Below are 25,286 nucleotides of genomic sequence, written 5' to 3' on the forward strand. Positions count from 1 at the left end.
TGGAGTTAGCACTGTGTGAGGTAGTGAGAGAATAAAGTGTGGAGACTTCACAGGGTATATGTGTGTAGGAGCCTGATTATTTAGCCTTTAGGAATGTCTTTCTACCCCTTCTTCTTTAGATTTGTAGATGTCATCTCAGCTGTGAATGGAATACAAGATTGTGAAAGCTTCCCTATGAATAACTCATGCAAGACAATATTCAAATAGAGATAGTACAAATTTAGTTAGGATGTGAACCTCACCAGGCCTAAGTTTCGTTTTCCTGTAAATCATATGATTTCGGGGAAACCAGATGATATTCCCCTCTCCCCCTCCCCTAGCCTACTTACAAATGGCCATCTTAGCATTAAAGTTTCCCTATAAGGTAATTCTGTAGTTTCTGTGCTTGTATTGGGTAAAAACTTATTCCTGGTTAGATTGTGAGGCCACTCGTCTCCACGAATGGGGACGGGGTCCAGCCTCTGGGGTGAGATTTCTTAGAATTGTTTTACAAGGGTATACATCTCCCTGCTTGCCTTCCCCCCCCCCCCACCTCTCTTCACTGCTATCTCTGCCCTGGTAGTGAGAGATACCCAATTCTTGAGACTTGATCAAATAAACCTTCTGGTTTTTTTTTTTCTGCCTTGAGAAACCGAGACATCTCTGTTTTTTTTTTTTTTTTGCTTGAGCCAGTGGTCTTTTGTCCCACACAGCACTGAAGATTTTTAAGCAGTGACATGATCAGACCTGTGCTTAAAGAAAAGGTGTTCAGAGGATGGTTTTGAGAATTAGAAAACCAAAGAGGAGGCTGATGCAACAGCCCAGGTGAGAGGTGAAGGTTGGCTGTAGAGGCATCAAGTATTCCTTTTAAAACCCTGGATGCCAGGGTCTAGGTGTAAGGCTATACGGATACACATATGAGGCTCCCGGCAGCATGAAAGCCCGCCGACATCCAAATCACTTTTTACGTACCATTTTTAAAAGTCAGACCTATGATTTCATTGGTGTAGCTCACAAGGAGTTGCCTGTGACAATGAGAGGTTATAGTACAATACAATAAACATTTATTAAGTATTTACTATGTGCCAGACTAAGTGCTGGGAATAAGAGCTAAAAAAAAATGAAAGACTGTCCTCAAGGAGCTTACAGTCTAATGGGGGAAGATAAAACCCAAAAGGAGGTAAAAAGCAAGGGGGGGGGAAGAGAGAGAAGGTACACAATTTTGGGGAGGAAGGGGTATGATTATGGCAGAATGAAATTCAAAGGGCGCAACTGATGAGAAACGAAGTGATCATTGGGCTTCTGAGCCTTCTTTATTATGGAAGCTCTGGGAGTTTTTTGCTCAATCCTCCAAACAGAGGCCGTTGTCATGCCCAGAGCACACTCTTCGAGGGCACTTCCGGTGCCGATCTAGGCTTAGGGACAGACGCTCCTCTTGATGATGCAGCCAATGAGAGCAAAGGGGAGGGGAACAGGAAGGAGCTCGCCTTCCAGATGTGGGAGGCGGGAGGAAGGAGTTTAGGCCCTGGGAGTGCTGGACCAAGTGCAGGACTTTTCCTGAGAGTGTGACAGGCCTTTACCAAATCTTTGCTCAGTGAGCAGATGAATGAATCAGAGTTTGCGTAGTTTCATGGGTATTGGACACAGCTCACTTCCACCAACTTTTAAGCGCCTACTGTATACAGATCATTGTGCTTACTATGTTAGTACAGCCTGTAAGTACCTCAGTTCCACTAGACTAAGTTCCTTCCTGACAGGGGCACTTTTGCCTTTCTTTGTATCCACAGTACTTTGCACATAGTAGGCATTTTGTTATTCAGTCGTGTCCAAATCTTCGTGACCCCATTTGGGGTTTTCTTGGCAAAGATACTGGAGTGCTTTGCCATTTCCTTCTCCAGGTCATTTTACAGATGAGGAAACTGAGGCAAACAAGGTCAAGTGATTTGCCCAGGGTTACACGGCTAGTGTCTAAGGTCGGATTTAGTCTTCCTGACCTCAAACCTGGTGCTCTATGAATGTTGCCACCCAGCTGCACTGGGGGAATACCCCCAGGCAAAGCCTTCTTGTCCACACTTGCTCATTTGGCAATGTGATCCACTCCCGTGGCTTTGATGACCATGTCTATCCAGACAACCCCCAAACCTCTAAGTTCTCCACCCCAATTTCCAATCCCCTATTTTCAATTTATCTATTGGAGCTCCTCCACCCATTAGCACCCCAAATCCTGCATGTCCAAAACTAAATTTATCCTGTCTCCCAAACCTGGAGGGGCCAGGGACTGGACCTGATATTCCGTCTTAGAGCCTTCATCTTGGTATCTTCATTTTGATTCTCCTTTCTCACTCCTGTTTCCAAAACCTATTAATTCTACTTCAGTAATCTTCTCATTGGTTCTTTCCCCAGGTTTGCACATTTTGAGTTCTGACCCTCATCACCTTATCAGGGCTATAAACTAGTTTCTTAACCCACCTCCCTGCTTCCAGTCTCTCCCCTTTCCAATTCTTTCCTGCAAACAGATACTGTCAAAGCAACCTTGCCAATGTCCAGTTATAATCAATCAAGAAGTGTTTCTCTCTCACTGCGCCAATCATTTTGCAGATGAAGAAACTGAGATTGAGAAGTGATCTGCCCAGGGTCCAAAGTAGAAAGTGACATTAGCCTAGTCTGAAGATCTGTTTTTCCCATAAACCAGTCCTGCCACTTTCTTTTAAATATCTTCTCTCCACATGTCCTTCCCTTTCTCCTTGCCCCCCAAAGCGAGTAAATCTCGATCCTTTTCCTAACATCTCTAATAAAAGCTCTCCCTTGACCTAGGGAGATTTCCATTTTAACAGGGGCACTTTAAGTCCCAAGCCCTTTAAAATCTGACGCAATGGTTCCCCTTGAGCAAAAGAACGGCATAGACATTAAAGTCTGGACTTGGAGTTAAAAAAAACCTGGGTTCAAATCTCCCCTCTGACAATTATTAACGGTGTGATCATGGGCAAGTCATTTTACCTCTCTAAGAGAGGGGACCCATCTCACGGGATTGTTGTAAGGATCAAATAAGATTGGTCACAGATATTATTCCATTCAAAACATTTCATAACATATCACTAGTTAAATGCAGACAAGCAGTTAAGACACAATTTATTGATGACCATTTATTAAGGGCCTACTATGTACAAAGCACTGTGCTAGGCACAGGGTGAGGGTAGGGGAGAGATACAAAAATAACTAGGCCACCATCGATGCACCAGAGGCAAGATAAAGCAAACGCCTGCCTCAGTCAGGAAGCCTTTTTATATCCTTTCTTCTTAGAGGAGGAACCAACAACTGTCTTCTCAAGGTACAGCCAAGCTCAAGGCAAGCAAAGAAGCTATCCTGATGTGACATTCAGTCCTTAATGGGCAGCCTGTGTTCTTCTAGGAGAGCTCATCACCGGGTAAAGAGCATCACCAGCTCACACTGGAGGGAGTGGGGGAACATGTCCACCGGCACAGCTCGTCTCAGAACAAAAGGCTCACCGAGGAGGCTCCCATCAGGGTCTGGGGGCCGGCACAACCTACAGACACAGAAGAGTTGGAAGCATCACCTAACAAATACATGAGAAAAGCACGAGGTATTTACTTGTGCTAGCATGCTTCAGTACTCCAGGGGAAAAGCAGGGGCTCTTCAGCTGACTCTCTGGGATGTCTGCTAGGGCCAACCCAAAGACAGCTGATTCAGAAACGACTCCCTTGTCGGTCATTAGTTGTTCTACGAGGATAGAATCAATTTCATTCATTGTGATGTTCAATACATGCCTTACAATTTTTTTCCTCAAGAAAAGTGATTACAAAACATAGGACTGAAGCTTCTGAGTACCTTAAAAGCTTCGGGCCATTTTTGTTCTTTAATCCTGTAGTCGATTTTTCCAACATATTTTCCACCGTCCTCCATTTCCCACTTTTGCAATGAATATATCAATGTATATGTTGTCTCAGTGGAACATGTCATCAAGTTCTTCACAGAATTTCTCTACTATTTTATCCATGGGAACAGATGTCAGGATATAAACTGAAATTCTCTTGCTGGTAGTTTTTTTTTTTTTCCTGTATGCTCACCAAGGGTACCACAAGATAAGATAAACAAGTATTCCATAAAGTGATGAAACCATCTCTATCAGCTGCTTTTGTTGCCCCTCTAAGGAGGTCCTGGACACCATCTTTCTATTTACCTTCCAATTCCTTATGTTTTTGGTTTTCGTTTACAATAAGAACATCAGTTCTTCTAGTAGTATGTCAGTTGTTGGATAAGACTACCACATTTAGAGTACCAAGTTTACAGATAGCCTAAAAAGTATGATTCCTAGCCTTTGGGGCCACTTTTGTTGTAGAAATAGAAGGGGGTCTCATTTTATTTTAGATTTTTTTTTTTGTTAACACAGGTTGCTGTGGCCAAAGAATTCATCACCTAGTGGTCAACATGCTGCTGATGAGTGTCTCTGTACTTAGCGAGGCTGGTCCTCAGACAGAAGACATAGTGTATCCCTAGAAAAAGCCTTAGAAGTCTTCCAGCTTGGAACAAACCTGACAGCATTTTTGCTCTGCTTGCTTAGCCTGGGGGACCCCAGGATCACTTAGACATCCTATCATATCAGATGAGTCCACAGAATCATGGGATCATGGATTTTAGAGTAGAAAGAGACTATTGAGGCCCATGAAGTCAACTCCCTCATTTTACAGATGAGGAAGCTAGGGTATAGAGAAGTGAACTGACTTTAGAGTCACTATGAATGATTCAAGATTTGAGTCAGAATTTGAACGCAGGTCTTCCTGACTCCAAGTCCAGTGACATATGTGAAGGCCTCTCTCTTACAGTTCCAAAACAGTTTTTCCACACAGCTAGATCATAAACTTCTTGAGAAGCACCCAGTTCTTATAATCCTTTGCCTCAGTAAAGTCAAAAGGCTGTGGGGGATACAATCACATAAAGTGCTCCCCAACCACTTTCTTTCTACCCTTTGCCTTGTCGCTTCCTATTATTTCTGCAAGAGGTTATAAGACACAAACAATACTGAAAGCTCATCTCTTACTTACTCAATGATATTCTCGATGGATTTACCATAGGGCCTACAGGAGACAAAAACCAGCGTCTGGATGGCTTTGCAGTTTCGGATGTCCTGAACCACTCTGCTACCTGAAGGCAGAAATAGTTTGAAATCAGTAGGATGAAATGGAAACTGAAGGGTCCTTACAGACAGACCCTTGTTTCTTTGTGGGAGACAGTCACTGAAAGGCCCCAGCAGAACTGTACTCCACACTACATTGGGTCAGAGGAAATTACTTCTGGGATAGAGAGAATGTTGAAGTCCAGCCTGCCTATAGGGACAGCCAGCGGAAACACTCAGTGTTTCCATGGAGGGAGGACAGAAAAATACAAAGCAGGTCAAGAAGCAGGGTGAAATAGGAGCACCAAGTGAACATACACAATGACTACAAAGGCAAAGATTTTAAAAGAAAGCTAAATCCTGAACAATGATAAAAGAAGCACGAAGGTTCCAAAAAAGAGGTATCAAAATGGACCTCCTCCCTAGTGTTAGAGAGTGGGAGGCTAGTGGACTAGAATAACTGTATTGTCAGACATAGTTTCTGCATGGGATGTTTTGGCTTAATTTTTTTCCTTTGCCACATTTGAGGGTTCAATCATAGGTGGGGGAAGGAATGAGTATCGTATCAAAGCAAAAGGCACCAATAAAAAGTTGTTTCTTTTTAAATAAAGTAAGTAGAAATAGGGGAAGGGGAAAATACTCTTCAGCAGAGACTCAATCTGCCCTTACTCAGCCCACACTGGGATGGGTCCACCAAAGCCATGAGTGACCGGCCATCCTCCTGGTACTCTAATAGCTGCGGCATAATCTCCTTCATGTTGCTATGGTGAGATTCCCAGTTGGTGATGCCTGCAGAAAAAAGAAGCCTTCAGAATGCCCCTCGTGCTAGGCAGTGGTGTCCAGAGGCCACCAGAGGGAAGGAGGATTTTCATCTTTCCTGAGCATGTGCAGAAGCCAAGGCTTTCCCCATTTGTCCCCCAAGACCCAGCATACCTCTGAATATAGCTAGGATAGTAATTCCCTGCATTTACAGGGTGCTTGCTTTATACTTTTAAAAAACGTTTTTATCTTTTTTTTATTCTGAGCTTGACAAACACCAACTAAAATGAGCATTTCCATTATACTGTAGGACAGGAGAGGATTATACACACAAAACTGTGAATTTAATCTCTTTCATGTGGAACTTGCTTTTCATTTTTAAATAAATTCAGTATGTAGCTTTCAAAGCTATCCTGCTTGGCTATGATTCCTTGCCTTCCTTCTGTGTACTCTTTTTTGGGGGGAAGGAGGGATGTATCCCTAGCCTCCTTCTCCCTCCAACATCTCCCCCTGACTGCCACTGAAAAATAAAATCAAAACCCTTTTAACACATATGCATAGTCAAGCAAAACAAAATTCCCACATTAGCCATGTCCAAAAATGGAAGTCTCATTCTGCACCCTGAGCCCATCACCTCCTTGTCAGAAGATGAGCAGCATGTTTCATCATTGGTCCTTTAGAATCATGGCTGATCACTAAATTGATCACAGAGCTTTGTATATTTCAAAGCACTTTCATGTATATCATCTCATTTGATCCATCCAAGAGCCCCTACGGGGTAGCAGGATGGATCCTGCTGTTGCCATCTTTTATATGAGAAAACAGACCAAGGTTGAAAGGTAATATTTATTATGTGGAAATGAGATTAGGCTTATTCTGTTTAGTCCCAGAAAACAGAAGAAAAAGCAACATGAGTAAAATCTGCAGAGAGGCATATTGTGGCACAACATAAGGAAACATTTCCTAATAATTACAAGTGTCCCAAAGGGGCCTGATCTGCTCTGGAAAGCAATGGGTTTCCATCATGGGAGAATTCCAGTGGAGGCAGAGCAAGTACTTCTCAAGGATGTAATGGGGAATTTCTCGTCAGGTACAAGCTAGACTAGATGACCTCCAATGGTCCCTCCAATTCAAAGATTCTGTGATACTGGTTATGACACCTCTTAATCCTGTACATTTTCCATCATAACAAAACACTTTTGACTAAGACTCTAATGTCAACAGGGCATTCTCCAGGGGAAGTACAGACCTATGTTGCTGAATATTTCACTAGTTTTCCCCCTTGGTAGGTAGGAAGAATTAAGCTGGAGAAAGTAAATGCTGGTCCCTTTCACAATCCCACCAGGGACAACCTTGATTTCTCCAAAATCCTCTCCCTATCAGACTGCTACACATTCTACTTTACCCCTCTCCCCTCCACAGCCAAGGAAGTACCCCCACCTCCCAATAATCTCTACCCAAAGGGTAAGAATCAAACCATTGAAGGCTGCAGTCCATTTAGCGTCCTCCAGCGCCTGCCCTACCAGGCCCATACTGAAGACCTGGGATGTCTGCCGAGCCAGGGAGAGGCCAGTGGCACCTGCAGAAATGAGAGAAACCAAGCAGGGGTTTCAATGTCCTAGTCCAGTGAGACTCAATCCAATATCCTTCAATAATGAGGAAAGGACTTTCATGGGAGGTGAGTGGTACCTGGGCATCGGCCAGGATGTGGATTCCCAACGAGTGCCACTTACCAGTTCCATGGCTAAAATCGAAGATGACAGTGTTGGGGTCCACTCCTCCCAGCTCTCCCACTGTCTGGTAGAGAACTTCTGCAGCAAACGTATTAAGCTGAAAAAAGGCTCCTGGAGAGATTCGAACCTTCAAGCCCAGGATTTCTTCAAAGAGGTAAGGCTCTCCAGAAAGGAGCTGGAAGGGGGTTAGCTGTTGGTGGCGAGGGGTCCTGTTAACCAAAGACAAGAAAAAAGAGCACCATGGAGACAGTAGTACTCACTGACAATCACTTCCATGTGGGCTTTGCAGAAGCTCCACGGGGAAATGGAGCCTTCTCACAGCCACATGAGCTCTATAGGAGGACCCTCCAGAGGCTCCCAGGAGTTCCTCTCCAACTATGCTTCCGTTCAAAGAGAGGGAGTTCCACTTGCCCCTGGCCCTCAGCTCCTGACAGCCTCACTTTGAGGAGCCAGAAATCCAGCCAGCCTCAGGCCATCAGCTTCCCAGAGGCTCTTTGGGTTGCCATTTGCCATCCCCTATGTTTACCTTTCTTTCACATAAAGTGAGGTCAAGTCACACACAGCTCCAGGCCCAGTGGAGAAAAATTCCTTTATTTCTTCCTTCTGAACATAGAGCTCCTCCTGCCCAGAACACAAAACAAGGAGCTAAGTAAAGACTGATCACAGAGACATCCTGTCTCAGGATATCAACCACAGGCAGCCCTGCACAACAGAACACTTCTCTGCAGAGCTAAAGGCCCTTCCCAAAATTACTTCTGTAGAAGGAAGTCATTGCTGTGCCCTCAAGGATGGAAGCTGGAGTAATGCTTGGCCAAGCTGGTTGTAATAAACCTAAAAGCAAGTGTCTGCCCACATTCCCTTAGAGAACTTAAAAATGCAAGTGTTCTAGGGAAGGCTGGTGGCTCCTATCCCATCATGAAGTAGAAATTACCCATCGACATCCTTTATTCTGCTCCATTTCCAACACCAGCAAACAAAGCAAAACCTGCCAAGAGACCCCACACCAGACTCCCTCCTTTCCCTCCTGAGGCCAGCGTATTCTTTGTTCCGTAATTCATCTGTCCACATGAGTTCCATTTCACCTCCATCCCCTGAAGGCTGAAATTATGCTTACCAGCCACAAGATCATTTTAATGAGATTCTGTTATAAGAGAATGTAATGGGGTTTCCAGCTCAGGAGTTCATTCTTCCGCTAAAAACCTACTTGAACGCAGCTAGGTAATTATAATAATGATAATAACAAACAGTAATCATGACGATAATTATAGCCAGCACTTCTGTGGAGCCTGTTTTGTGAAAGGGACTGTGTTAAGCGCTTTACAAATAAATATTATCTCACCTGTGAGATAGGTGCTATCATTATCCCAATGTTACAGCTGAGGAAACTGAGGAAGACAGAGGTTATGGGACTTGCCCAGGTATGCTAGGTGGTTAGGAGGATTAGAACACCAGACCTGGAATTAGGAAGACCTAAGTTCAAATCCAGTTTCAGACACTTACTAGCTGTGTGACCTTGGGCAAGTCCCTTAACCTCTGTCTGCCTTAGAATTGAAAAACAAACAGAGATTAGGACAGCTAGGTCCTAAAAAGAGGTACAAAGTCAGGACACTAATGAAGGTATAGGTAGCAAGCCACATCAATTAGGTTGTAACCGGAATATTCTAGGAATGAATACGGTAAGTTGAGATTTCTGTAGTTTTGCCAAGAGACAGCATATTCTCCCATATATTTCCCTGATAATGTCTTCGAGTTACCAAGACCTGCTCTACTGCTTTGGCAGTAATGTCAAACTCTCTAGAAGCACAGCAAAATAAGAAAGGCTTGGGATCCTGATTCCATACTTTCTACCTCTCAGTCCCCCCAATAAGCTGAGAGCATCCCCTGGGACTGCATTTGGACTCCAGTATGCCTTTGACACACATGGCAATGGTTCTCATGAACACCACCAAGAGGGTTATGGGGAGATGGTCCAATAACTCAGTTTAAAAACACCCGCGTAGCCAAATGGCCTTCTTAGGCATGCTGTAAGGCTCCTCTCACACTCTACCCCAGGATCAGGTTTCTGCCACTGTCACCAGCCAATGTCGGCCCTTCTGTTCCCACAGGAGCTGTCCCATGCTACCCAAGGCCAAGCACCAAGAGTCTCACCTGCCTTAATTCCTGGGGATTGAAGATGATAATGGCCATCGTGTGCCCAAGGGAGGTGGTGCGCACTAAGAGCTCATGCCAGGGTCCCCCTTTGCGAGAATCAATGTAGGGACCCAGCGTGGACTGCCGCAGAAATGCCTCAAAGCACTGAGGATAAAAGAAAATACGGAGGGTTGACAGGATGTAGAACTGGAACCTCAGAGGGCATCTAGTCCAACACCCTTTTTTAACAAATAGAGAAACTGAGTACTAGAGAGGGGATAAGATTTACCTAAAGTCATACAGGCAGTAGAAAACAGAGTTGGAACTAGAAGCCAGCCTGTCCCACCCCACAACGGTAAACCCACTGCTCTTTCCTACCTGTCATTTTCACCTCTGATTGTTGCGCACATACAAAGCTGGGCTTTGTAGAAAACACACAAAGCATATGATACCTACCCTTCAGGACTTTTATAAGAGGACCTCAACGCTCTTGCTTTTCAAACATACCCCAAAGTTTTTCCTTTAGCAGAAGTAGCGATGCCAATAATGAATCCCCTCTGCATATTTTCATTGGGCTGGAACCAATAACCATATTCTAAATAATTTCATGATGATATAACTACAAATGGTGCAAATCTGAAAACATGCAACCACTTCAGGGGACTCAATATTCTCACTAATCAAGACCCAGCTGTAATAACATTTAATGTCACAAGGCAAGGTGGAATAGTGGATAGAAGGCTGGCCTTGGAGTCAGGAACGCCAGGGTTTAAGGCAGACTTCTGACAGATACTGGTTGTGTGACCATAAGCAAGACACTTCACCTTAGTGCCCCCAGACAGTTCTTAGAGACTCTGGGATAAGTCACTTATCTACATTGGTGGAAGGAGTTTCCGTCCTAGGAGTTCCTTGTATGGACGAATTTCTAACCCCTACAACCCCTCCCCTATAAGAAACAAAGAACCTTTCATCTTGGCCCATTCATCTTCTTCAGGCAATCATTCCTGATAAGACACCCCAAGACTGTATTTCTATTATATTATTTACAGCCAATAGATGTGATCCCACCTTTTCCCTATTAACTCCTATAACCAGATATCTGCTGCTGCACAGTTGTTTTTCAGTTGTGTCCAACTCTTCATGACGCTATTTTAGGTTTTCTTGGCAAGGATGCTGGAGCGGTTTGCCATTTCCTTCTCTAGCTCATTTTACAGATGAGAAACAGAGGGTAGACTGCCTGCCCAGGGTCAGGGTCACACAGCCAGGAAGTGTCTGAAGCCAAGGTCACACAACTACTGTGTCTGAGGCCAGTTCATGAAGATAAGTCTTCTTGACTCCAGGCCTAGTACTCTATTCAAGGATCCACCTAGCTGGATCTGCTAAACTAATAGATAATCTAATTCTTTCCTTCCTTATGGCACATACAAACAGGATCCCACTTCAAGGATCTCCATAAGGCTTTACAAACTTGACATCCAAAATTCTAACTTACATAGAAAACCAGCAGTGGTGACTAGAATTACAGGACTGGAGACACATTCTTTGCCTTTACCTCTTTTTCTTTTCTAAACTCTACACTCCGTGTCCCATCTCTTAAGAGAGGGGGGTGATGGACCACAGTGAGAAGTGAAAAGTACATTATCAAACATGGCCAAGGTCTTGATTTATTTTGTTTACAATTTGGTACAAGGGAGCATTCATGGGACATAGGAGATGAGGGGCAGGGGGAAGGACACATGAGGAAAAGGGAGAAGTTAGAGAAAGCAACAACAATGCAAAAAAAAAGGCTATCAAAAAATATTGGTAAATAAATGGATCAAATCCATGTAGACCACCCACATGCTATGGTAGAAAGGACACTGACCTTGAAGTCAGAAGTCCGGGGTTAGAATCCCAGCTCTCCCTTCTGCTAGCTGAGTAACATAGAGAAATCATTTAACCTCAGTTTCCCCACCGACAAATGGGGCAAAAAATATTTGTATCATCTACTTCACAGGATTACTTTGAGTAAAGTGCTTTGCAAACCTTAACATGGTATATAAATGAGAGTTATTAATTTACTTCTCAGGTATCTGAGGCACTTAAGAAAGGTAGGAGAGAGATGGGAAATGGGCTGAAGCCCCCATGAGGTGATAAGGAGAGCTATGCTGAAAAGACATACAAGATGGACTAAATATGGACATATCTTCTATTAGCTCCCCACCCCAACACCTCTTTAGGACTCCTCTGAATTCTGCCCTCCAAATGCCTCTGACAAGAGATAGGAAACAAATACATCTCTCCCCTGGAGTTATCTCTCTATTCTATTCTCAGTCCGTTCCGAATGCCCTGATACAGATACAAATGGAGCCTCATTCCTATTGGGCCACCCCTTCTAGCTCAGGGCTGGTGAGCTGAATGGTGCACCAATAGAACAAGCCCTGACCCCTGGGGATCACTGGAGGCTAATGCTCTCATCTTCTTGGCCACCATCTAGCTGCTACACACAGCCATGCTTGGTGTCATCCCCAGGGAGTCCCTGCCCCTTCTTACCTGCGCTACCTGGTTGTGCTTTTCAGGGATATCTTTCAGATGGCTAGGTTGTACGCAGAAAATATTCGACCCTAAGGTAAGACAAGGATTTAGTTCTACCATTTTCTTTCAAGGTTTTCTGGAAACAACACCCCACAACCCCAATTCCCTCTTTCAACAGGCACAGAAATGCATAACCCAGGGAAGCCCTACCTAAGGAGGAAACCCCATTGCACTGAATCCCGAGCCATTAACTCGGCTTTTCTTAAAAAGATCATCTACTAATGCTGCCCTCTGCCCTAGTCAGGCCACGTCTGTATAACTGTGTTCAGTTACAGGGGCCAGATTTTAAGATGATAAGCTGGAGTGCATCCAGGAGGGTAACCAGGAAAATGAAGTGCTAAGAGTTGGTACCACGGGAAGGTCAGTTAGAGGCAATGAGGCTGTACAGCACAGAGAAGAGAAGGCTCAGCGTTAGATGTGACAGATGCTTTCAAGCAGTCAAAGGGAAGAAGGTAAACTTGTTCTTCTGGGCCCCAGAGTGCGGCAGAACTAGGGGCGGTGCGTGGAAGTTTCAAAGAAGCACATTTTGGCTTCATTTAAGGAAAAACTTCCTAGTAGTTAAAGCTGTCTCAAAGTGGAACAGGCTACCTCAGGTAGTAGCAGATACCCCTCCCTGCAGGTCTTCAAACCAAAGTTAGATGAGGACTGAGAGGTGCCCATGGTACAAGGGACTCTTGTTTACATAGGGGCTGCCCTGGATGGCCCCCAAGGGCCCCTCCAGCTCTGAGATTCGGTGGTTTCAAGTTTGCAAATATTACCTCATCTGAGCCACACAACAGCCTTGAGAGACAGATACTATAATTATCCCCACTTTAGAGATGAAGAAACAGAGGTAAAAGGGGTTAAGTGACTTGCCTAAGGTCACACAACCAGTAAGTGTCTGAGGATGGATTTGAACTCAGGTCCTCCTGACTTCAGGTCCAGTGCTCTATCCACCAAGCCACCTAGCTTTCTAGAGTCCTTCAAAGCTATTTTCCCTGGTACTTGCTCAACCTGTCTTAGACTTGCCAAAAAAGCACAGTATACACTTTCCCCCCCAGACTTTATAGACTTTGTTCTACTGCTCAATTATTACTTTTGACAAAGGTGAGACAAAAGCACCACAACCCCTGACCTGATGACTTCTAATGTAAGGGCCACAGATACTATACAGTTCAGCTCATTTTAAATGACAGCATTTGGTTCAATGGGAAATCCCATTAGTTTGGGAATGGAAACAGCCTAAGCATGATGGGACAGCACCTCAGAGAAACAGGACGACTTCTCTTGCCTTCACTCATCCCTCCACTATTTACCTGCTCTTCCCTGAACTCAGCACTCTGTCTCCCACCTCTGTGTTTTTGTATAGGTTGTCCTCCATGCCTGGGATGCACTCCCTCTTCACTGTGATATCTTAGAATCCTTAACTTCCTTCAAGGCTCAGCTCACATACCAACTCCTATGGAAAGTCTTTCCTGTTCCTTTTGGCAATTAATGCTCACTCCTTTCTCAAACTGTCATATTTTATACACATACATGTATGTATGTGTGTGTGTATAAAATACGATATATAATGTTACATATACATACATGTATATATACACACATGCTGCATACATACACACATGTATCTGTGTACATGTTGTATTCCTCCAGTGAAATGTAAGCTCCTTGAAAGCAGGAACTCTATTTCCATAGGTCCCTGTATCCCCAGCACAGGGCCCTGCACATACCATGTGATACTTAATAAATGCTGGTTGGGTTCAGTTGCATTGGGCTGGAACACTTTAGTACACCATTAAAAAAAGACAATGGGGATGGCAGTGGTTTCTAAGAGGGTTCCAAAATGAGAAGGGTCATTGCCTTTGGAATGAGAAGGCTGTTCCAGGGACGGAAGAGAGAATGGAAAAGGCAAATTCAATTATGGTAAGGATGGAGCAGAGCCAAGAAACCTCCTGCCTCCATCTCTGTTCTCTCCTGGTCACTCCCCAAAGGCCTAGCACTGTTATAGAGCATGCTCTATCCTCTTGGGGCCCTCCCCTTACCCCAGGGTCCTTGGCTCATTATTTCTTCCTGTCACAGGTTTAGACTCACCTCCCCAAGACTTCAGGTAGTACCCCACGGTCGAGTTGCCATCTGGGCTTTGGTTTATAGAGAAGGAAGATTTATTTCTGTAACTATCAATGACAGGCTGTCAGGAGTAGAAAGGAGAGAGGGAAAAACAGGTCAAAAAAAGCCAAGGTTGAAAGGTATTAAAGGATCAGTCTTCCTTCAGATGTAGCCAAATGATGATGTGCACAGCAGCTCAGGAAGGCACAATGTCAGAAAGGTGGAGAGGTCCCAAACATAACAGAAAACCTCTGACTCCAGCCACGCAGTGAGGCTTCATTGGGCCTCGGGGGAGGCAGTCTCCATTAAATACAGAACAGGGAGGCAGGAACTTACAGAAGGCCTAAAAGGATGGAGAAGAGAACACAGCCTCTCAGACCTTGCTGCCGTGGGCTCTGGGTCACCAGCACCAATCTTGCGCAGGCGAGTTTCTAGAGTCTCCAGATTTTTCTTCAGACTTTCAAATTTCACCTGTGGTGGGGAAAAATAAACAAGGGTTTACCTGGTCATGCTACTTACTCCTCGGCTAAAAATGCTTTCGATGGATCCTACTGCCTACCAAATAAAGTTAAAATTCAAATTCAAGGCCTTCCAATATCCTAACTCTGTTTCTGTCATATTCTTCCCCTCCACTTTTAGGCAGCTAGGTGGTACAGTGGATAGAACACTGGACCAGGAGCCTGGCAGCCCTGAGTTCAAATCCAGCTGTAGACACTTACTAGCTGTGTGATCCTGGGCAAAAATGGGTAAAATTAAAGCACCAAATAATAGCTAACATTTGTATAGCACTTAGGATGTGTCCGGCACTTTCAGAAATATTATCTCATTTGAGCCTCACAGCAACCCTAGGAGGCAGGTGCTGTTACCGTCTTCATTTTTACAGAGAAGAAAACTGAGGCAAACAGAGGTTAAGTGACTATCCCAGGGTCACAGGCTTGCTGCAAGAATCAAATGAAATAACATGTAACAAAAAATTCAGCGGGATCTTCTTACATCTTTCAATACAATGTGTCAAGACGCAGTCTACTGTGGAAAATCACTTGTTCCCTGCTAACACCCTTGTCAAAGACGGCCCTTGATGTGTTTTTAGATGATCGTCAAAATAATTATATACAGGCAAGAAAAGAGAGATGTGAAAAAAAAAAGAAAAGAAAGACGCAGGTCAATTTCTGTGGATATTCCTTCAGTTATTTTTTTTTATACTAATAAGACCTGAAGTTTTGTTTTTCTATGACTTTGTATATCTTTCCCTCCTTAGGACACTTTATGCATCAATTCTTCAAAGACCTCTCAATTATACCACCTCTAGCACTGATTTTTTTCTCTGTACTCTTGGTCTAATTTGACGGTCTTTCTCATTTTTGTATTCTTCAGTGTCATTTTTACTTCCTCTATAAGCACATCTGGGACTATGTTGTTTAAAGTCTAAGTATAGAGGGTCTGTCCTAAAAAAAAAAAAAACTACCTGGCACATAGTAGGTGCTTAATAAACATTGCTTCATTGCTTATATAAAATATTTTCAAATCTTTTCCATTCTTCTATTTGTTGCCCTCCTTCCCATTTCATCTTAAATGTCATCAGACTTTGCTTTAAGTCAGTCTCTTGCCAAGTTTTTTTTTTAAACTGAGTTTACACTCCATTGCTTCTCCTTGCTTTGAGGCAGTACTGCTCATCATTTTCCATCATTTTCCAGATCGTCTCTGTAAGAGTTTACAAAAAAGTTTATATTCTAAACCAGTGTTACTCTCAGTTGCCCTGTCTCTCCACTTGGCAAATAAGTCAAGTGCTTGCTGACTAAGGTGCTTGTTAGACTTTTATGGTCTTCTTGTCATGGCAATTGATTTACACTGGCAAAACACTTGTATGAAATTATTATAATAAGGGTCACTGTCCTTTCTTTCATGTACTATCCGTTTTTTATCATTAATAACTTGTTTGAATAGGTCAAAGTTGAGTTGCTTCTGCTGCATATCATGTCTTTTTCTCATGTTTATTCTTTTTTGCAGCTTTGTATGGCCCTGATACCTCATCATGGGATGGTAGTAACCCTAGATTCTTGAAGTCTATGTCACTGGACCATAAGCTTTGAGTATAGACCTAGCAATAGACCAAGTCAAGTTTCCCAAGGACCAGCCCAGCTTAGTACACAGAAACTCATCATCAGTAGTTTGACCACTTAGTGATGAATTCTTTGGCTATGACATTCAACAACAAAAAAAAAACAAAATACAAAATGCCCTCAATCCTATTTAGTTCTCTTCTACTTTTGAAACTATGGTACTACTTTAGAAAGAGCCAAATCATAAAAAAAAAAAAATTAAAGAAAATTCATTGGTGGGGCTATGGAAAAAACAGGTACATTACAAATATGAACATTGTGGAGTGTAATCTGGCAATATACAACAGAGAAATATTAAATTAAAAAAAGAAAAAACCCTATCTATACAAAAAATACTCACTTCTTCTTAATTTATGTTAAAAAAAAAACACAAAGCGACTTCTATGTCCAACAAATGGAGAAGAAATAAATACATTCAAATATATAAAGTGTTACTCTGATGCCTCATTATGGCATAGAGGTGACCTAAGGTTTTCCAAAGCAACAGGTAATAATGATGACAATGACATGTATATACACCATCTACTTTGATGCCAGTAAAGTGTACGCTCAGGTAGGTTCTACCATGCTTAAGAGGCTTCGAGTATGGTTCTGGCAACAATTTTTATCCTTTTTCCAATCCCCAGCCTTGCCAAGTGTAGAAAGGCCATCATCACCAGTAGGCTGGTCACCCGGTGATGAATTCAAGACAACAAAGAAATACATGCTGTCTCCTCTGAAGCCCCCTTCACCTTCTGCAGTGATGGTGGCAAAGTGGCATCAAAGGGGGCAAAGACGACTAAGAATTACACAGTCTTTAGGCACCTATCAGCATGAGTGTAGTTGGTACTCTACAAGTGCATTTTCTGGTCTAGGGCCCAACAAATCGATATACTACCAGAGGAACTGAATCATACCAACCATTACATTGTGATCTCCTTGAAAACAGGGACTATTTTTTGCCTTTCACTGTATCCACAGGGCTTAGCAGAGTACCTGGCACATAGTAGCAGATGCTTGCTGACTGACACTGACGTGCCAAAAAAGCAAAGCCGTGAGAATATACACAATGACTAGAAAACTGCAAAGGGAAAAAATTCACTAAAAAGGAAGGAAGGCAAACTCTGAATAACTGAAAAACCAAAAAACTCTGGAGAACAAACTATGAAATAGACTTCTACCCTCAGGACAGAGTGGCAAGGGCTTACTAGGAGAGAATACCATGTTTAAAATTATGAAAAGAGCATTAAATTCAAAGAGATAGGGAGCCACAAAAACCAGGGCTACATACTGACTTAGAAAACTACATTATTAACATTATCTATGTTGTATTATAGTTTTATTTATTCTGTTAAATATTTCCCAATTACATCTTAATCTGGTTGCAATGGGGCTTAACACCTCTGGTGTAAAATATAGTAATTGGTCCCAGCCCAATGGAAATTTTTTGTTGTTGTTGTTTCTGTCCAATTCTTTGTGATCCCATTTTGGGGCTTTTATGGCAAAGATACTGGAGTGGTTTGCTGTTTCCTTCTCCAGATCATTTTAGATAAGGAAGTAAGACAAACAGGGTTAAGTGACTTGCTCAGGGTCACACAGCTAGTATGTATCTGAGGTCATATTTGAACTCAGGAAGATGAGTCTTCCTGACTCCAGGCCTGATGCTCTATCCACTGCACAACCTAGCTGTAATACAAAATTTAAATACATGACTTTTGGAGGGGAGAATAAAAGGGAAGAAAATTCATTATCTGCACTAATTAGGACCTAGCTACTATATATGATACTGGATGTTTCTGCTTATTCTTCTTTTTCATGAGAAGTTTCAATTGGGAAGGAAGGAAACTGGAGCAAGTGTAGGTTAAATGACTTGCCCAGGGTCACACATCTAATATGTGTCTGAGGCCTCATTTGAGCTCAGGACTTTTCTGAGTCCAAGACCAGTGCTCTAGGCACTACGGCACTCCTGAGCTGCCTCTAGGGGGATCACCATCAGGTAAATACAACAGGTACCAATAAAAGGCATTCTTTTTTTTTTTAAGTTGACATATGGCTTCATATGTATAACTGATAGCACTGCTTGCCTTCTCAATGGGTGAGGGAGGGGCAGGAAGGAGGGAGAGACTTTAGAACTCAAAATTTTTTTAGAATGAATGTTAAAAATTAATTTAAAATATGGGAAAAAAATACTTACATATCCACTATAAATGACAGAAGAAGTTTCAGTTAAATGGAAAAAGTTAGCTCACGTGTTCTTCATGATCACCAAAAAAATTTCATGGCACCCTTGGTCAAATTACTTTGCCATGCTCATGAGTGGGAAGGGATTGGAAGGGAATTACCATTTATTAAGCACCTACTTTGTGCCAGTCACTGTGCTAAGTGAGCTATAAAGATCTCATCTGATCATGAGGAATGGAAGTATTTTAAAAGATGATCATGAAGAGAAATCACAGGAGGCAGCTGGGCATAGGAGATAGAATGCCAGCCTTGGAGTCAGGGAGCCCTGGGTTCAAGTCCTTCCTCTGAGGCACTAAGTAAGACATGAGCTGTCAATCTTAATTTTGGACTCTGAGAGTTCCCTAAATCACAAGCCTGCCTTCCCCACCTCCCCTAATGGAAGTAACTGTAACTTAGATGCCCACATCTGTTGGAGAGGATGAGGAGGCAGACAAACTCTATGGAGAAGTCATGTAAATCAGCAGATTTCTAAGGCAACGGGACCTAGTAGGTAGGTTCTAGTCACAGGGAAATTTCTTCTAATTGGCTGGTTCCTCCGAGAACCTCCACTTTAAGGAAAATACACAGGCCTGTCATGTCGCTGTTCCTCTCCTCACTCTGGTGCAGCTCCAGCTTATCTTCTCTCCCCTCACCTCCTTAGCTTCCTGTTATATGTTTTCTTCCTTCACTAGAACATAAGCTCCTTGAGGGCAGGCCTGTCTTTCTTTCTGCTTGTACTTGTAATCCCAGCACTTAGAATAGTGCCTAGCACATAGTAAGTGCTTAATAAGTGTTTGTTGACTTGACCTGACATGTGGGTAACTGAATATAATCAAAGAGAAAGGAAAAGATTGGAAGGAGCCAAGTACAATAGCCCTGGAGACCAAAGGTTGCTCTTGACAGCCAGCAAGTACATAACCCACAGTTAAGGGTCTCCTTTAGCCTTCTCTGAGCTCTCCTTTTTAAAGCCTCTTGGGCTGCTTCCCTACCACCCAGAATATTCTAGCACATTTCCTCTCAAGGCTGCAACAAGGCTCCTACCTTCAGTTGTTCCTCATAGTTCAGCCTCCACAAGGGTAACATCTGGTCTGCTAACCTGAAAGAAAAAAATCTAGGCTTGAGCTTCATTCATCCAATCATTCGACGAAGGTTTCTCAAACGCAAGATAGTCTTCAGGCTCTGAACTGAAGTTCCCACTAACGGGTCCTCTACGGCTGACTTGTCTCATGCTCCCAAGAAGATGGGGGCTGTGGAGTCCTGACTGGGGGAGGAGACCCTTCTCAAACCGCAGACTTAAGCACAGCAGAACAGCTGGATAAACACGTCAGGAGGGAAAAAAGACTCAGCACACGCATAAATGTGGAGGTGACAAGTCACATTCCAAAAGGATTTACTGTAGAGTTCCCTTAAAGAATAAACCCCAAATGGGAAGTGACAGCAACGGACCACATACACACACGTATTAACGGATACATATATCCACTGCATAGTGTATATGTGCGTATATATGTGTGTATATGTATGTTTATTCTTTAGAATTATATACTCATATGCACATCAGAATATAATATGTACTATAATACGTAATATTGTGCTATACTACACAGACTATGATATATTATTATATATAATACTGTAACATATATGTGCAATATTATCTTATATGTATATACAATATGTACGTGTGTATATATATAGCATATGTGTGTTACATATACATACATATTACCTACACACAAATAATTATAAGAATAAACCCCTTGATGCAAAAAGATAGGAAATGAGGAAAAAGACAGAACGTGTCTTCATAATAAATGTTTTCTTAATAACTGACATTTACAAAGGACTTAGAAGTTTGCAAAGCGCTTTAGTTACAAAATCTCATTTAAGCCTCACAACAACCGAATGTGGGAAGGTATTACAGTTACTACTCCTGTTTTACAGACAAGGAAATCAAGGTGCATTGAGGTTAAGTGCCTTGCCTATAGTCGCACAGACAATAAGTGGCAGTGGCAAGACTGGAACCCAAGTTCAAGGCCAGCACCCTGCCCACAACACCAGAGAAAAAAGTGAACCATCTCATACACTGAAAACATAACTTGATTCACATGTAAATTTTCACCAACACATAACTACTTTAAGTGAGGAATACCATGACTACCATGGGGCCCAGAGCACACTATTCACTTCTAACCTATCTAGTATCTCTCTGGATTTCAATATGTTTGTCTTGGCCCCCTCCAGCAGACAGATCCCTCGATTCAATATCTACACCTTGCCAAAAGCCTCCTTATACCCAAGAAGGTATTCCACAGTCCCAAAGAACTCCGGTAAGGATTCTTCTGACTTGCTTAAGTAAGCAGTCTGAGGATGCTTGCTTCATATGTCTCCACAAACCCATGTAATGCCCCATTCCTTTTCAGGGATACAGAAACATAGCAGGGTACTGTACAGATTCAGGCCCCTTTAAAGGGAAGAAAGGATGAAGACTGCCACAGCCTTACCTTTTCCGCCAAAAACCAAGATTTTGGCTTGATTCCTCCTTCTGGTTTGCTGTCTCTCTTTGCCTCCCCTCAGTCACCACATCTGCGACGTTTCCCTCACATGCTGTGCCCAGAAATGCCCAAGGCCAACCTTTTGGCTGGCTGGCACCCCAAGGAAGTGGTCTCACTTTGGAAAAGAGAGCCATTCTGAAAAGAAAGGGTCTGTGGTTGGCCATGGTGTTTCCTCCACGGGCCTCTGGCTGGTCAGGAGCACATCTATCCAATGGAGCTCTGAGGCAGAAACAAACAATTTCTCTCTTAATACTTCCAATGAAAGAAGCACAAAAGACTTCACTTGTATGAAAACAAAAGTGGTGAAATTAAATTACTAGGCCCCCCAAACGTAGATCAATTAGACAAGGGAGAATCAGAACTGATGGAACTCAATCATCTGATATTCAATAAACACAAAGATGTCAATTACTTTGGAAAGGTCTCTCCAGCTGATAAGAACTGCTGAGAAAACTAGAAAGCAGTCTGGCAGAAATTAGGCTTAGACCAACAACTTACACCACATACCACAATAAATTCAAAATGGATATAAGACTTGATTCAATATTATACTATAAGAAAATTAGAAGAAATTACTAGACCTCAAATCCAGTTCAAAGTGGCTCTCTCTGGACATATTTGCATAGGCAGACCCACCCCAAATCCTCACGATGGTCCACAAGCGAAAATTTATTTCGGCCCCTCTATGAGAGATAGCATGGCATAGTCAGTGGACCCAGGTTGGAATGCCACCTTGGCCACTTGTACTAATTGTGTGCCTACTGGCAACTCAGGTAACAGCAACAACAATTTTAATGATAATAGCTAACATTTACGTAGTGCTTTAAGGTCTACCAAGTGCCTTTTATGTCTTATTTGAGCCTCACGATAACCCTGTGGGGTAGGTGCTATTTTTAACCCCATTTTCAGGTGAGAAAACTGAGGCTAAGTTAAGCAACTTGTCCAGGGTCACACAGCTAGTGTCTGAGGCAGGATTCAAATCCAGAGCTCTGTGATTCTAGGTCCAGTGCACCATCCACTATACCATCCTGTCTCCCTCCCCACTATACTATACTCCTTTGATAGTAACCTTTCAGAGTCTCAGCTTCCTTTTCTATAAAATGGGCATAATAATCCTTACACCATCTGCCTCACAGCATTGTTAGGAGGAAAAGTGTTTTATAAAGCATGATGTAAATGTGAGTTATTATTACTAAATATTTACAAAGTCCAAACCACTGGGCCACATGACATAAGAGACACTAAGAGACAGAAAATAAGGTTATTGCCTTCAAGGAGGTTATAACCTACTTAGGAAGGCAAGACGTGAAAACATTACATGTGAGGGATGTGTGATTTCCTCAATATGGGGAACTCCTGGTCCCCATACTGTGAGAACTCCCTCTTCCAACATAGGTCACAAATAATCTCTGAGTCACTTACTAGAGAAATCCTAAAGAATTATTATCTGAGACACAAAAAAAGTGCAGTGAGTTTTCCAGGGTCACACAGTAAGCAGGATTTAAGCTGGGCTCGCTTATTCTAAGGGACTCTTATCTACTGCCACACTGCCGGGTCATTTTCAATTAGAAGTCCAACAGAGGGGCTAGGGAAGGTTGGGACGATGACAGTCGTTTCCCAGAGGGGGTGATGGATGAGCAGACATTAGGTGGAGAGGACGGAGGGTATTTCGGGAGTAAGAACTGTCATAAGCAAAGACCAAGAGGTAAGAACATGAATGAGGTATTCTGGAGATATTAAATTGAATTGTCTAGATGGAATACAGGGTTTTATTAGGGAAGAGCATAAGATGCCCAGAAACATTAAGTTGGAGCCAGATCACAAAGCACCTTGGATGCCAAGGGAGGGATTCTCAACGCCAGTCAGCAAGCAAAGAGGAGTCACTAAGGATTGTAAGGAGGGGACATGAGGTGCAAAAAAAGAGAACTAGAACTTGGGATCAAAAGATGTGGATTCCAATCCAACCTCTACCAATGACTAGCTGTGCGATCTGGGCTAAGCACCGTAACCTCTCTGAGCTTTAGTACCCCACCAACCTCACAAGGTAGGTATGAGACTCCAGTGACTAGGTGTTAGGAAGTCAAGGTGTTAAGGAAGTAGACTATAAGGTAAGAGGGTATTAGGCAGGCTCCGCTGTTGAATTAAGTTTCAAAGTGAAATGAAGGAGAAAGTTTGGATGGTGATTAGAGGGTACAAGAAGATCAAGTAGGGGAGGTTATACAGGAAAGAATACCGGACTTGGGTTCCAATCCAGCTGTGCCATCCTGGGTAAATCACTTTCCCTCTCTGAGCCTCAGTTTCCTCTTCTGTATAGTGGGGATAAGAGTACCACCTATGGTCCCTACGTCAGAGAGCTAAGGTAAAGGATGTATACAAAGTGATCTGCACACTTTAAAGCAAAGTGGTCAAACTCAATGCAGCCCCTCCTGAGTGCCACCAAGACCAGATTAAAATGTAATTGGGAAATGTTTAACAAAATAAATTTTAAACACAATAAAACATAAATAATGTTAATCTGTGGCTAAGTCACAAAATGGACTGCAGAGATCCATTTCTATTTGGGTTTGATACCACTGCTTGAAAGGTTTATGTCCACTATTCCCTTTTTTTGGACAAGAGGTTCAATTACAAATGTGTGACGGTGCAATGACTCTTTTGAATTCTTTTGCTCAAACAGTTTGAGGAATCTTTTTTCTCCGTTTTGTAAAGAACAAAAACATCAATAAAAAGCATTTTGTTAAAGCACCAGGGAGAGAGGATAAAGGCATGGACCAAATGGGGGAGCCTGGAAGGGCAGCCAGGACAGAGGTAAGAGGTAACCCAGCAGGGGCTCCCTCCTGGACCTGCCTCTGTCTCAGTGTGCCAGTGAAAAGGTAACCCCCACCCTAGCATGTTCCCCTAGCCCTGAGACTGAATGACAGAATGAGTGACCATGACTGGTGGCAGAAAGTTTCCATAGATGTGGTCTCTCTTCAACCCCTACTTTAGAATTAGAACTCCTTGAGGTCAGGGCCTTGTGTTTAGTTCAATTTGTGTAGCATTTAACACAATGCTGGGCACACTGCAAGTACTTAATAAATGTTTTTTTCAATCATTCCTTTACCATCCCAACAGGATCATCTGGATTCGAACCCTACCTAGTTGTGTGACCCTGGGATCGTTGCTTAACCTCTCTTACTGGTTCCCCACCAGTAAAATGGGGTTAAAAATAGCACCTACCACCCAGTGGCCCGCTGGGTGGAGCAGTGGATAGCTCAATAGACGGACTGGGCTTGGAATCAAAGACTCATCTTCATGAGTTCAAATCCAGCTTCAGACACTTACTAGCTGTGTGACCCTGGATAAGGCCATTTGCCTCAGTTTCCTCATCTGTAAAATGAGCCGGAGAGGGAAATGACAAGCCATTTCAGAATCTTTGCCAAGGAAAATCCCACATGGGGTCCAGAAGAGTTGGGCATTACCGAGAAACCACTGAACAACGCAACATGGTGAGCAGCCACAAAACGTGGACGTCCTGATGAGCGGGTGTGCCACCCACAGCACCCAGAGGCCAGCAGCCAAGCAGTCAGTCCCTCCCTCCCTCCCCACGTGGCTCATTGGACTCGAACGCCCCCCCCCCCCGCCCCCACGCCTTGAGGGGGAGGTGCGCGGAGGGGGCTGAAAAGTCCACTAGGAGGCAGTGACGGCTGCGGTCCCGGGAAAACTGGGAGCCAAGGCAGTGGAGAGCTGGAGGCTGACGCAGCACCCCGTGCGTGCCCCGCACGTAGGGTGCCCTTTAAGGGGCTCCTACCCGCGCAGGGACCACGTCCTACGGCCGCTTCCCTCCCGTCCCCGTACCCTGGGCCGGCTCCGCGGCACCTCCCTCCGCGGGCTTAGCTCTCCTTCCCTTCGCAGCGCCGCAGGCTCAGAATCGCCGGGGAAAGAGTCACTTCCGGCGGCTGCAGGAGCGGACGGGGCGGGATGGGGCGGGACCGGGCGGGGCGGGGACACCCGCAGCCCGGCAGCCATCCACCTGGGC

The 25,286-nt window shown here is 43.5% G+C and overlaps 1 protein-coding gene across 1 annotated transcript; it reads right to left on the reverse strand.

Moving 5' to 3' along the window:
* Positions 1–3,091: 3,091 nt before the first annotated feature.
* On the reverse strand, positions 3,092–25,195 carry LOC118833948 (tRNA (uracil(54)-C(5))-methyltransferase homolog). Its single transcript, XM_036741385.1, has 13 exons — positions 25,106–25,195; positions 21,218–21,487; positions 19,755–19,809; positions 14,731–14,865; positions 14,380–14,476; positions 12,265–12,335; positions 9,751–9,897; positions 8,129–8,223; positions 7,603–7,811; positions 7,347–7,448; positions 5,780–5,899; positions 5,040–5,139; positions 3,092–3,523 (listed from the first exon to the last, which is right to left on the reverse strand). The coding sequence occupies exons 2-13, from the start codon at positions 21,430–21,432 to the stop codon at positions 3,397–3,399; spliced, it is 1,473 nt and encodes a 490-aa protein (XP_036597280.1). The 5' UTR covers positions 21,433–21,487; positions 25,106–25,195; the 3' UTR covers positions 3,092–3,396.
* Between the last annotated feature and the right edge of the window lie 91 nt (positions 25,196–25,286).

The sequence above is a fragment of the Trichosurus vulpecula genome, chromosome 1 (genome assembly GCF_011100635.1).
Source record: "Trichosurus vulpecula isolate mTriVul1 chromosome 1, mTriVul1.pri, whole genome shotgun sequence".
Lineage (NCBI taxonomy): Eukaryota > Metazoa > Chordata > Mammalia > Diprotodontia > Phalangeridae > Trichosurus > Trichosurus vulpecula.

Bases quoted from the DNA above. Each gene is read 5' to 3' on its own strand.
- LOC118833948 (XM_036741385.1), bottom strand. From the start codon at position 21,432: ATGGCCAACCACAGACCCTTTCTTTTCAGAATGGCTCTCTTTTCCAAA. The intron at 14,866-19,754 runs GTAGGAGCCTTG...TCCCCACCACAG, and splicing joins ACTATGAGGAACAACTGAAG to GTGAAATTTGAAAGTCTGAA. The intron at 5,900-7,346 runs GTTTGATTCTTA...TTTTTTCTGCAG, and splicing joins ATGGACTGCAGCCTTCAATG to GCATCACCAACTGGGAATCT.